At 43.4% G+C, this 14,035-nt stretch overlaps 1 protein-coding gene across 1 annotated transcript; it reads left to right on the top strand.

The window, feature by feature from the left end:
- Positions 1-1,018: 1,018 nt before the first annotated feature.
- LOC115130223 (importin-4) lies at positions 1,019-13,981 on the top strand. The gene is made up of 29 exons (XM_029661140.2): positions 1,019-1,361; positions 1,664-1,750; positions 3,141-3,220; positions 3,348-3,389; positions 3,588-3,717; positions 3,926-4,105; positions 4,212-4,277; positions 4,414-4,515; positions 4,616-4,699; positions 4,836-4,991; positions 5,076-5,129; positions 5,351-5,460; positions 5,673-5,911; positions 6,640-6,753; positions 7,059-7,172; positions 7,337-7,460; positions 7,630-7,741; positions 7,856-7,977; positions 8,203-8,280; positions 8,540-8,597; positions 8,706-8,811; positions 9,014-9,207; positions 10,816-10,866; positions 10,967-11,092; positions 11,323-11,549; positions 11,828-11,960; positions 13,015-13,119; positions 13,281-13,350; positions 13,449-13,981. Exons 1-29 carry the CDS (start codon positions 1,296-1,298, stop codon positions 13,577-13,579), a joined length of 3,261 nt encoding a protein of 1,086 aa, XP_029517000.1. The 5' UTR covers positions 1,019-1,295; the 3' UTR covers positions 13,580-13,981.
- Positions 13,982-14,035: the final 54 nt, after the last annotated feature.

Below are 14,035 nucleotides of genomic sequence, written 5' to 3'. Positions count from 1 at the left end.
CCTGGGGGGGGTACTGTAGCTAAGACAGTATCCTAAATGCGATTTTATTCTAAATGCTAGGCCTATTTGTACACTAAATGCATTTTGTATCTTTTGTAGATGCACAGAAAAATGTACCTACTTGGACACGTGTATGTAGGGGCTCCTGAGTGGCGCAGCGGTCAGACACAAACACCCTGATTCAATTCCAGGCTGTATCACAACCGGCCGTGATTGGGTGTCCCATATGGCGCGCGCAATTGGACAAGAGTCGTCCGGGTTTGGCCAGTGTAGGCCGTCATTGTAAATAAGAATTTGTTGTTAAATAAAGGCTAAGTTTATATATATATATATTATGGCATACGTGAGTGTGTAGACTATATTCGTGGACAGTTCTTTATTCGTTTGTAAAAACAAAAATATTGTTTTGTTTTACCTCGTCAATGAAGGGAGAAATACGTATTATAGTACAGTATTTAACGTTTTATAAGTATAGTAGTTTATAAGTAAGTGTTATTTGAATTAAGGTCATAATTATGTTTAGACTGTGGCACCAAATATTATTCTAGATAAACCTTTACATTAGAATTTGTGATGACAGAAAATGTTTAATTTTTAATAAGAAAATGAGTTGTCCACCTTGATGCCTGTGAAAAGAACATATGATGCCTGTGAAAACAAAAGATAGGAACAGGAAGATCAGTCAGGCAAGTTGTTTTTTTCCGTTAATCGATGTCTTTAGTGTCACAGTGTGGGACGAGGTACTTCCGCTTTTGTTGCTTAAAGAAAATGCAAATTGTCACCTATACTACGATGCATGTCAATTGAGTCATTTTCAACTTACAACAACGTTTTTGCAACTTCAAAACGTTCAGAATTAGTCATGCAAATAGTAGTTTGTGCTGTTCGCTCACTAACAATAACTGATCATGGTTTACCCTCCGTCCAAAAGCAGGCGCTGTACATTTGTGCAGGATGTGTTTGTATATTTCAATGTGGTCCCTTTAACAACGCGGTTCACGTTGAACTCCTAGGGTTCTGTCCCTGGTTTTAATGTCTATGGTTCTGTCCCGCGTGGTGACTTGCTGGAACTAACCAGACTGGGAGCGACACTCAAATCTCAACCGCCGCCGATTTGGGTTTACTAAACCGGTTTAAAAAAAATAACCATAAATATTTTGATGCGCTAGTTAGCTAACTAGCTAGAGAAATTATCACATTAGTTCACTGTTTAGCCCTGTTAAGGGCCAACTTTTAGCACATCATTTTGAATAATAACGTTACCATCAGAAACACAGATTTTCGGAAGAGCCAAGATGTCTGGGGAACTAGAACATATTCTCTTACAACTTACGCAGCCTGACAATGCGATTATTCAGCAGGTAATGATTCCTTACTGAACCTATAAATGTGGGATTTACCCTGACATGCTTTGATAACAAGCACCGGTAACTAACTAAGCTAACTGTTAATCAAAATGGACACCTGTTGCTAGCCAAATTATGTCACGTCACGAACCAGTGTGGCTAACTGACTGTATTCAAACGCAATCTTAGTCACTTCATAAACTTGACAGTTCGCTAACGTTTTGACAGTTCGCTAACGTTTAAACTGCCTGCCTGGCTAGCTTTCTTTATTCCAGTCAGTTTTTACCATATCCAACATATTTTTCTCCCCCCTACAGGCCACCGCCCAGTTGAAGCTGGCTTTTAAAGACCCAGCCATAATCCCAGCGTTGTGTGCTGTCATGACTGGGTCCCAGAACCCACAGGTATGTAACTAGGTTACATATTAGTTAGACAAACGCCTATCATCAGTGTGCTAGATACAGTGCCTTGAGAAAGTATTCATAACCCTTGACTTATTTAGCATTTTGTTGTTAAAAAGCCTGAATTCAAAACAGAATAGATTTTGTGAATACATTTTTTTCACCAATCTACACACAATAACCAATAATGACAAAGTTAATTAAAAAAAAAAATGTTAGCCAATGCATTGAAAATCAAATACAGAAATATGTAATTTGTATAGGTATTCACACCCCTGAGTCAATACTTTGTAGCAGCACCTTTGTCAGCGATTACAGCTGTGAATCTCTTTCTGCCCAAGTCTCTAAGAGCTTTCCACACCTGGAGTGTGTAACATTTGACCATTATTCTTTAAAAAATTATTGAAGCTCTGTCAAATTGGTTGTTGATCATTGGTAGTCAACCATTTTCAGATCCACCACTATGCTTGCTTGAAAATATGGAGAGTGGTATCAATGTGTTACATTTTAGTGTGGGACGAGGTACTCTTTCGATTTGCCCCAAACATAACACTTTGTATTTAGGACAAAAGTTATTTTATTTGTATATATTACTTTAGTGCCTTGTTGAAAACGGGATGCATATTTTGGGTTATTTTATTATGTAGAGGCTTCCTTTTCACTCTGTCAATTAGGTTAGTATTGTGGAGTAACTGCAATGTTGTTGATCCATCCTAAGTTATCTACTATCACAGTCATTAAACTCTAACTGTTTTAAAGTCACCATTTGCTTCATGGTGAAAAATCTGAGCGGGTTCCTTCCTCTCAGGCAACTGAGCTAGGAATGACGCCTGTGTCTTTGTAGTGACTGGTTGTAAGTGTAATTAATACCTCTAAAGTGTGATTCACAACTTCACCGTGCTCAATAGGTGCCCTTCTTTACGAAGCATTGGAAAATCTCCCCGATCTGTGTGGTTGAATCTGTGTGAAATTGTATGTGTAGGGTACAGAGATAAGGTAGTCATTGCACACAGTGAGTCCATGCAACTTATTATGTGACTTGTTAAGCACATTTTTACTACTGAACCTATTTAGGTTTGCCATAACAAAGGGGTTGAATACTTATTTTCTTTTTGAAATAATAATTTGAAATAAAAATGTAAAAACGTATTCTACTTTGACATTATGGGGTATTGTGTGTAGGCCAGTGATGTTTTTTCAATTTAAATTTGATACATTTTAAATGAATGCTCTAACACAACAAAATGTGGAAAAAGTCTAGGGTTGTGAATACTTTCTGAAGGTATGTGTAACCCAGGGGTTTGCATGCCCTACTCGGTTGTATGTGTTCTATTTGTACGGCTTATCGCCGGCTCTCATCAGTGCATTCATTGTTTTTCTACCCTCCCTTCAGATCCGCCAGTCAGCTGCAGTGATGTTGCGGATGAGAGTAAAGAAGCATTGGAAGAAGATTAGCCTTGATCACAGAGAGAGGTTGGCTGCCCTTTGTCTAATTCCCCCACAATCAGCCATATCTAAGTCTTTTGTATTGGACTGTTGAATGAATTCCCACTGAGCTTTATTTGTTATGTTGCCATTGTATTTTTTTCTTGCTTCTTAGTCTGAAAGCAGTGGTACTACAAGCTTTTCAGCAGGAGACAGAGTAAGTATCTTTTATCCTTTACATAAAAACAGTCACATAGCTTTTGAGGTGGAAAACTAGGCATATCCTACTAGAATATCAATGGGTTATCATACAGATTTATAGCTACAACATATCTGACCATAACCACTAACCCATCCAACACACCAATTAAACTTGTTCAATCTGAACTTGACAATAACCCTCCTCTGTTCCCAGACACACAGTGCGCCACTCCCTCTCACAGCTCAGTGCAGTGATGGTCAAACACGAGACGCCAGACCGCTGGCCTGCTCTATTCACACTCCTCAACCAGTCCACCAAGAGCAACAACCCAACGGACAGACAGGTATCAGCTTCTATAGACAGAACTAAAACGCAGTGATGTATTTGTTGTACATGAACAAAGAGAGGTTTTGCAGTATGTGGCTTTGATTTGAGCTCTTGATGGTTGCTCACTGATTGGTCAGAATATGCATAGATCAAAATATTGTGAATACATTCTATGTATCTTAGGTACCCTCAGCCAATCACTAAAATACCCCTGTCTCTCTCAGGTGGGTCTACTCTTGCTCAGCAAAGTGGTGGAGTCCAACCCAGAGCCCTTCAAGCCCCATTACCGCCAACTGCTGCAGCTGTTTGGCACCGTGCTGCAAGACCTGGACAACCCCACAGCTATGTACTACTGCATCCTCACCCTCACTGCTATGACTGCCTACACTGGCACAGAGGAGATGGTGAGGCCAGAATCAATCTATTTTATGCCTTTTTGGCGTGAACAGAAATGTAGTCTACCATCATCCTTCATTGCTGTGCTGAAATGAAATGTCCTGTGTCTTTCAGAACCTCATGCGTGCCCTCATCCCAAGACTGATCATTGCGCTCAAACATCTAATCAAGGCAGACCAAGTAGGGTGTAGTTCAATATGTCAGCCCCCACTAGCACCACTGCTGTATTGCACTGATGATTGCATAAGTCTTCTGGGATTACTATTAAATGGAGCTTCAAACACTATTGTCCCTTGATTGGAATGTTTCTGACCAGGGTCAGGCCAGTGATGCCATGGAGGTGTTTGATGAGCTGATGGAGAGTGAGGTGTCCATCATTGTGCCACACATTGCTGAAATTGTCCATTTCTGCTTGGAGGTGAGAACAGAGCTTCTTCTAATTATATTTGTAATGACTTTTTGCTTACATTGTGATGGGTTATCTTGTTGACAGTGAAATGTGTGTATGTTCGTCTCAGGTCAGTGCAGACACCACCCTGACTGACTCCCTGCGTGTAAAGGCTCTTTCCTGCATCGCTTTTCTCATCCGACTCAAGAGCAAGGTAAAGTCACCCAGTTATAAATGGATGCTTTAGACTATGGAGATGCACCCAGAGCACTGTGCCTTTTTATCCTTGTTGTCAGTTAAAATATGTGTAGCTTGTCAGTGATGTATTCTGTGCTCTCTGCCTCCTACAGACGGTGCTAAAGCAGAAGCTGCTGAATCCCATCCTGCAGACAGTGTTCCCTGTGCTGAGTGCAGCGCCCCCACCTGGGGAGGAGGACCCAGAGGATGAGGAGAATGGCGACGAGGGCGACACCGACAACGAGAGTCCTAAACACTTTGCTGCTCAGGTCAACTTCCCTTAAGAAATAACCACATACAAAGAACAGAAGGGGTGTATTTGTGCCTAAAATATAATCTCTTTTCGACTGCAGGTTATTGACACCATGGCTCTTCACATGCCCCCTGAGAAACTATTCCAGCAGCTGGTTAGTAAACACACTCACTTGCTTTATATGAATGCTATAATTTGCCTTTCAGTCAGACACTTCATGATATCTCTGTGCTGCAGCAGTATGTAGCCATCATTGTATTAGTAGCTGCATTGTTTATAACTTGCAGTCATACTGAGTTGTACACAAATTTCCATGCATAGAAGTACAAATAGTTTTATTATGTATGCATGTCTGACCCATGGCATGTCCATCAGATGCCCCTGACCCAGGTGTGCCTGGCCAGTGAGAACCCCTATGAGAGGAAGGCAGGCTTGATGTGTATGGCAGTGCTGGCTGAGGGCTGTGCCGACCACATACGGACCAAGTGAGTCGATGCTGCTTTCTCTTATTCAGTGGCTCCCTGTCCAAAAAACAGTTGATTTAATTTGTTACATTTGTCAATATCCAGTCCTTTAGTGTGTTTTGGATCTGAAATAATCCAGAGCAATGTTTTTCTGTCTTATTTTCTCTCATTCAAATAGAACTATTGTCTTTTTCCTGCTAATCCCACTGTCCGTCTGTTCCCCTGTGTGTCAGGTTGCTGTCCTCCATGCTGCAGACGGTGTGCCAGAGTCTGTCAGACAATAACCAGGTAGTCCGCAGCGCCGGCCTCTTTGCCCTGGGACAGTTCTCAGAGCACCTGCAGCCCGAGGTCAGTAAGTACTGTGCCGAGCTGATGCCACTTTTGCTGGGCTACATGTCGGCTTTGAACCAGGCCAAGATCGGACACATCACCAAGGCCTTCTACGCCCTGGAGAACTTCATGGAAAACCTGGGTGAGGATCCTCCCATTCACCTTTATCCTGATCCATACTCAACTGTCTTGCTATTATTTGGGGCGGAAGCATAGCCTAGTGGTTAGACTGTTGGACTAGTAACCGAAAGGTAGCATGATCGAATCCCCGAGCTGACAAGGTACAAATCTGTCGTTCTGCCCCGTTAACAAAGCAGTTAACCCACTGTTCCTAGGCCGTCATTGAAAATAAGAATTTGTTCTTAACTGACTTGCCTAGTTAAATAAAGGTAAAAAAATAAATAAAAATTGGTCCCAGATCTGGGTTCAGAAACATGTGTATTTGTTATTTAAAATACTTTTTCTGTGTATTTGAGTGTTTTGTAATACACAGCTTTTATTTTAGTTTTTGAATTACTATTTTTTTTTTTTTAAATTTTGCAATTGTGTTAAAGTATTTTCCAATACGTATTTCAAACACTATTTTCAAATTCCTGAGTATATTTAGGTTTTTTCAAATAGTTGGAAGTGTATTTCCAAATGCATTCCAATATTCAACCCAAATATGCTTGGTTCTATTCTATACTAATTGGAGGATGCCAAAATGCTAAGCTGTTGTAAACAAATGTTGAGCCTCTGGCTCTCTAGTCTCGCCCCTAGACTACTTTTAAGGTACTGATAATGCAATATTTGAACATGTCATTTGGGGGAAATAATATTTTTAACCCCCTCTGTTCTGATGTTTTCATAAACTGTTCCATCCTCTATCAGGTTCGGAGATTGAGCCCTACCTGCCCACCCTGATGGAGACCATGTTGTCTGCCCTCAGCAATGCAGAGAACCTGAAGCTAAAAGAGCTGGCTGTCAGTGCCATAGGAGCTATAGGTAATACTGCAAAAGTCCTTTTAGGATTGAGCCTTTCAATAGCGCATGTTACAGCTCAATAATTTAGAATGGCTTCCGCTTGAGTCTTCCTTCATCCACATTTATCTGAAAGGACTGCTAAAGTCAAAAGTAGTCCCAGTTGCTTTGAAAACCTCTTTCAGGTCAGGGCAGATGGAAAGGACACAAGGAGAGGAGGACACTTGAGACTATTGAGATGCATCAAGTGTCTATTTTAGACATTTTAAAAGACTGGAATGTGTATCACTGTAACTGTATTAACCTTTCATCCCTTCTCTTCCTTTCAGCCAATGCAGCCAAAGAGAAGCTAGTTCCTTACTTCCCACCTGTTATTGAGAGCCTGAAGGGCTTCCTCACTGACACAAGGGATGAGATGAGGGCTTTGCAAACACAGGCTCTAGGTAGGCTAACTATCTCTAAGCCTTAGTCAGTTTGATGTGGTCATCCAGCAGACACTTGTAGTCCATGCTATTGACAGATTAGAGCTGATCTGTCTTGCGTCATAGATATTATTTTAACCCGAGTCATGTCTAGATGACGAATGGGGTTTCCTTTGTTCTGTCAGATACTCTGTCAGTGCTGGCCCGCACCATAGGCAAGGATGTGTTCAGCCCCCTGGCTGCAGAGTGTGTTCAGCTGGGACTCAACCTCACCAACGCCATCGACGACCCCGACCTGCGGCGCTGCACGTATGTAGTGTGTGTCTGAGATGCTCCCACTCTAATAGAAGTCCTGCCAGCCTGTTGGGTTTGGCATTCACAGAGTGCATGACTGTTTTCTGACTTTCTGATGACTTTGTATTGAACCCATGTGCTTCTCCTCCCCCCTCGATCCTTCTCTGTCTCTTTCTGTGTACAGGTACAGCCTGTTCTCGGCTGTGTCCACAGTGAGTCCAGACTGTCTGAGCCCCCACCTCACAGCTATCACCACCATCATGCTGTTGTCCCTCAAGTCCACAGAGGGAGTCACGGTCAGTCTGACAGACACTGTGCTACAACTCCTATTCACACTCTATTCTATTCTCTTACACCATTGAGAAATTGCTAAAAATATAGTTTACATAGTTTTTAAAAATCATCTTTAGGCTCACCTTGAGGAGGACAAGACTTTTGTCCTGCTGGATGACGACGATGATGATGATGACGCCGAGGGAGATGCCATTTTGGATGACGAGGGGGCCGACACCGTGGACCCAGACACAGCCGGGTACGTTTCTCATCTGATTATCTTTCATTTTATGACCTTTGATGTTTTTTTTTTGTGGGGCAGGAGTAAAGACACAATGAAACCTTCAAAGCAGCTGACATAAACCTAGTCAATTGAAACGAATGGAAGCCATTTTGTTTGTCAGGCTTGTGCCTAAAGAACTAGATGGAGGGGATTCCCTCTGTCCTTCTCCATTTTAATCTCTGTGCTCTCTCCATTCCCCAGGTTCAGTGTGGAAAACGCCTACATTGACGAGAAGGAGGACGCCTGTGATGCTCTGGGAGAGATTGCCTTCAACACCGGGTAAAGACTCAAGAGCAAAGAGTTATTTTGAGTGTTGCATGTCACAAACCATCTGGGTTCTATGTTCATTCTGCGTTGCATGGTATCTGCAGCTAGCCACTACTCCGGTTGATCCCTCTGTGCCTAGAGTCATTGTAAATCTGTCGATACAATCATCTCACTTCGCAGCAACTTTTCCTCATTAAACTTCCACTGTCTTCCAGTATGCAAAGGGAAATGTGTTGTCCCTGATGTCTCCTTATCCTTTTCACCCCTTCAGTGCCGCCTTCCAGCCCTTCCTGGAGTCCAGCTTTCAGCAGGTCTATGAGCTGCGTGATGTAAGTACTGTAGCACAGCTCATCCATCCTCTTCTCCCTTTGTGTCATGGGTAGTGTATGTTGGTCAGCGTTGACTCTCTCTGACCATGCGTTCCGTCCTCCCCTCAGTTCCCCCACGAGGACGTACGCAGGGCTGCCTTCGGGGCCATGGGCCAGTTCTGCCGAGCTCAACATAAAGTGTGGCAGGAGAATCCCACTGAGGCCAACCACCAGGGTAACTCACTCAACCTCTACCTCATCAGAGCTTTGGCTCTTTGAATTTCTGAGGCATCTTATGTGGTGCTATTATAGAGTTTTTCAAAGAGAATTATTAAATGTATCAAATGAGATAATAGTTAAGACATTCATTCTGGGAATTAGTCAGGCTTGTCTAAAAAAACAAAAACAATTTAAGCTTCCTTCCATCCGTCCCTCAGCCATGCAGAAGCTGCTGGGGGTGGTGCTTCCCAGCTTCTTGGAGGCGGTGCGCGGTGAGCGTGAGCGCCAGGTGGTGATGGGTGTGCTGGAGGCCATGAACGCCGTGCTGAAGGCCTGCCAGGGGGAAGCACTGCAGAGCCCCGGGCGCCTGCAGGAGATCAGTCAGGCCATCCGAGATGTGCTCAAGAAGAGGGTGAGCTGACACAAACCAAGCCTGAGTGCTCTTCACAGACAGGATTTCCCCCGTTTATTAATTTAGGATATCTGATATTAGGATATGTGTTTGTGTGGACGTAGCTCTTTCCACTCACAGCCCCAGTCATCCCATATACGGGTTGAAAATGACCCATTTTGTCATTGATCAGCGCCTAAATTGGAATCCAGTGGCTATACAGTAACACGCTATACATGACGTCAGCACTGCATGCGACAAGATACCCCATCCCTTCTGCTAATTGGGATACTTTTGCACATTTGTTGTCTGAGTGAGGGAAATGCTGTAAATTGAGAGGAGTCTGTGTTCTGACAAATGAAATGTTGAGGATTGTAATAAATATCGCTTCGATGTCATACAAGAAAACCATACACCTATGAGTCCAAATGTGAAGGTCATATTTGAAAATTGAATTTACATGATCAACATTTACGATGGCTATGTTTGATCCACAGTTACAAGGATGACATGCGTTATAGACTGGGTTGTCCTGAACACGATGAGCCTATGTTTGATCCACAGTTACAAGGATGACATGCGTTATAGACTGGGTTGTCCTGAACACGATGAGCCTATGTTTGATCCACAGTTACAAGGATGACATGCGTTATAGACTGGGTTGTCCTGAACACAATGAGCCTATGTTTGATCCACAGTTACAAGGATGACATGCGTTATAGACTGGGTTGTCCTGAACACAATGAGCCTATGTTTGATCCACAGTTATAAGGATGACATGCGTTATAGACTGGGTTGTCCTGAACACGATGAGCCTATGTTTGATCCACAGTTACAAGGATGACATGCGTTATAGACTGGGTTGTCCTGAACACGATGAGCCTATGTTTGATCCACAGTTACAAGGATGACATGCGTTATAGACTGGGTTGTCCTGAACACGATGAGCCTATGTTTGATCCACAGTTACAAGGATTAGCTAGTCATGTTGGCAATAGAATAAGCTTTAAAATTATGCCAACCTGACCCAGATAGCGATTTATAATGACATGTTTTTGGATTGCATACAGGGCCTAAAATGTACTATTTAAAAATCTACCAGCCACTAAGATTTTTTACTAGCCAAAATAATTTTAAAGTCATAAGTGCTTTGAACTGACTAATGAACTGTGCAGAGTTGGAGACACCAGTTAGACCTCTCATTCAAACCCTGGGAAGTTTTTTTTCTTATCTTGCACCTACTCCAAAATGTCAATGAATATTCTTATGTTACTGAATGTATCCGGAGTATTTTTAGACTTTGTTATTGACAAATGCTGTGAAAAGTACAGTAAATGTAAAATGCACATAAAATCAAACGTGTCATGTTTACATTGGCTTGTCAGGTGAACTTTTGTGTCCTCACTTTTTGTTATGATCATTTCCCCATAATTTATTAGACCAAGTGTTCTCTTTCAATTGCTACCACGGTCATGCATATGCTTTTTACAGTTCTTCTGTTAAAACATTTCAATTTGGCTCTATCCATATAGGCCAATTCCCACAAATGTAAGGGGTTAAAGGGCATCGTAGCATAATAGGAGAAGAATGTGATAATCCTTTGACCCTCCCTTTACCGTGTGTCTACAGACTGTCTGTCAGGACGGAGGAGGAGATGAGGCAGATGATGACGAACAGCAGGTGGGGTTTCCTCTCTTTTTCGTTACACTCCAGCACTGGCAGGATCGGATGTACTTCCAAGTGTATGGTGCAAATGATATGACCATGTTGTGTGTTCTAGGCGGAGTATGATGCCATGCTCCAGGAGTTTGCAGGTGAGGGGATTCCTCTGCTGGCCTCCGCCGTACCAGCGGACACCTTCCAGCCCCATCTCAACGAGCTGCTGCCCCTCATCATGAACAAGGCTGTGAGTCGACCTACCACTAGACCGTTAGCATTGGGTTCAAATAACCCAAGTCATTTACTCCAGTTGACAATCTATCAATATAGAAATTAATAGACCTAATTCCTAATTCATTTTCTGTTGAAATTCTACATTTTTATTTTATAAAATATGTCAGCGTTAAATACAGAGGCATACTGAAGGATAAACCTTTAGTTTGGTGTGTATTCAATGAGGATGGATTTGTTCCTCAGAAATCATCGTGCACGGTGGCTGACCGTTCCTTCTCCGTGGGCACGCTCGGAGAGATCCTGCAATCCCTGGTCAGTGTGTCTGGGGGAAGAGCCTGTGCTGGTAAACTGTCCAATCGGCTGCTGCCTGTGCTGGTGGCCGGGGTGAGAGACAGTGATAGCGAGGTTCGCAACAACAGCGTGTTTGGACTGGGAGCTCTGGCCCAGGCTGCTGGACCACTTGTCGCTCAGTATCCCTCTCAATAATGTGTCTATTCTCTCTGTGTGTGTTTTTCTATGTGATTGTGTTTGAGCATTGTTAAAGACATGCTACGGTACTTTGGCGACTAAGAACTACTGGCTAACACGTATACAAACGTAACGGAGAATCTCTTTTAACTCAATGATATAGTTCACATGAGTAGCTAGGTACATTTACCAGCACTGACCATATGATTTAGATTATATTACTGTAGTACTGGCCTGTCCAGCAGCCATGGGTGTTTTCCTCAACTCCTGTCCCTCCCAGAGACTACCCCATGATGCTGTCCCTCTTCTCCAACCTGCTGTCCAAAGAACAGGACAGGAGGGTGATTGACAATCTGTGCGCTGCACTCTGCAGGATGATCATGAGCCACATGGAGGGTGTCCCTCTGGAACAGGTACTGTCTGCATTTTCATGCATGGGATTTTATACCGGGCCAATGCATTTACATTACATTTACATTTAAGTCATTTAGCAGACGCTCTTATCCAGAGCGACTTACAAATTGGTGCTTTCACCTTATGACATCCAGTGGAACAGCCACTTTACAATAGTGCATCTAGGTCTTTTAAGGGGGGGGGGAGGGAGGGGGAGAAGGATTACTTTATCCTATCCTAGGTATTCCTTAAAGAGGTGGGGTTTCAGGTGTCTCCGGAAGGTGGTGATTGACTCCGCTGTCCTGGCGTCGTCAGGGAGTTTGTTCCACCATTGGGGGGCCAGAGCAGCAAACAGTTTTGACTGGGCTGAGCGGGAACTGTACTTCCTCAGTGGTAGGGAGGCGAGCAGGCCAGAGGTGGATGAACGCAGTGCCCTTGTTTGGGTGTAGGGCCTGATCAGAGCCTGGAGGTACTGAGGTGCCGTTCCCCTCACAGCTCCGTAGGCAAGCACCATGGTCTTGTAGCGGATGCGAGCTTCAACTGGAAGCCAGTGGAGAGAGCGGAGGAGCGGGGTGACGTGAGAGAACTTGGGAAGGTTGAACACCAGACGGGCTGCGGCGTTCTGGATGAGTTGTAGGGGTTTAATGGCACAGGCAGGGAGCCCAGCCAACAGCGAGTTGCAGTAATCCAGACGGGAGATGACAAGTGCCTGGATTAGGACCTGCGCCGCTTCCTGTGTGAGGCAGGGTCGTACTCTGCGGATGTTGTAGAGCATGAACCTACAGGAACGGGCCACCGCCTTGATGTTATTTGCCTCACACAAGGTGTTTGTAATGACTCTGGAAGATTTGTGTGGAACTTTTGAGTTGCTCTGATGGAACTTTGAGTTGCTCTGAGAATATCTGTGACCTGTGTCTATGGCCTTGTCTCCAATTCTTCAATGTCCCAAATGCTGTATATTAGATTTACAATGTGAGTTTGCCACAGGCTTATTGACGTACACCGCCACACGAGTTGAAGAGTTGAGTGTCCTTAGTGATGCCGACATGGATAACTCTTATCTCTCTGTCCTAGGTGTTCCCTGCCCTCCTGGCCTGCCTCCCTCTGAAGGAGGACATGGAGGAGAATAAGACTGTGTACAGCTGCCTGGCCATGCTCTACTCACAGAACCCTGCAATGGTATGTTCCCACTCATTTATTTAGCCTGTTTGGCTTTCTTAAACTGATCACATCATATGATACTTTATTGTCCGTTTCCATGGAAATACGCACAGATCTAGAATTGAACTCTGAATGTGTAATTCCACAATGTTGGCTAGTAATAAGTGTTGTCTCCTTAGGTGGTGAGTCAAATTAAGCCAATAGTATCTGCTTCCAGCCACGTCCTGGGAACGAAGGACCTTGATCCAGGTAAGAGAACTTTAAATCTTGACAGGTTTCCTTTCTTCTTCGTATACCTAAGTTGTCGTATGTAGATATAAAAGGTTATGACAATGTTGGTCATCCAGAAACCCAGAACACCCTGGTCATGCTGCTCCGAGACGTCGCTCAGCGCCACTCCCAGAAATTTGAGGGTGCCGTGAGGTCACTTCCTGCCGAGCAAAAGATGAAGCTGACTGCGGCCGTCAGCCAATCGTAACACAGCACACCAAGCAACTATTTCATTCTCCAGTGAAAGCCAGTGAAATGTATTTTTTATTTTTTACTAGATGAAAAATGGGACAGTAGTTGGGTCATTCAAATTTGCTAAACTCCGGCACTTGAACCATTCTACTATTGGTAGTATTATAATTTTTCAGAGGTTGTACCCAGTATTAACATTTTTATTTATATTGCCTGTTTTTATTATTTTAATGATTTCATTTTGTGTGCGTCACCTGTTTTTTTTTTGTTTTGTCACTTGTTGCCCTTGTCGTACCTGAGAGCCTCTTATCTATTTGCTGCTGTCCCCCTTTTGCCACAAATTTGATTAACTTCTGGCTGGGCTAGTATTGAGTATGAAGCAATGAACTGAACTCATGATAAATGCCTTTTTTGCAGACTTGTCAGTGTCATGCAGTGTTCTTTGCCTTTCCCCTCACTCATCGTACGATCC

This window comes from Oncorhynchus nerka, linkage group LG6 (assembly GCF_034236695.1).
Source record: "Oncorhynchus nerka isolate Pitt River linkage group LG6, Oner_Uvic_2.0, whole genome shotgun sequence".
NCBI lineage: Eukaryota > Metazoa > Chordata > Actinopteri > Salmoniformes > Salmonidae > Oncorhynchus > Oncorhynchus nerka.
Note: the sequence above shows the minus strand (reverse complement) of the source record. Positions and strands in the feature narration are given on the sequence as shown.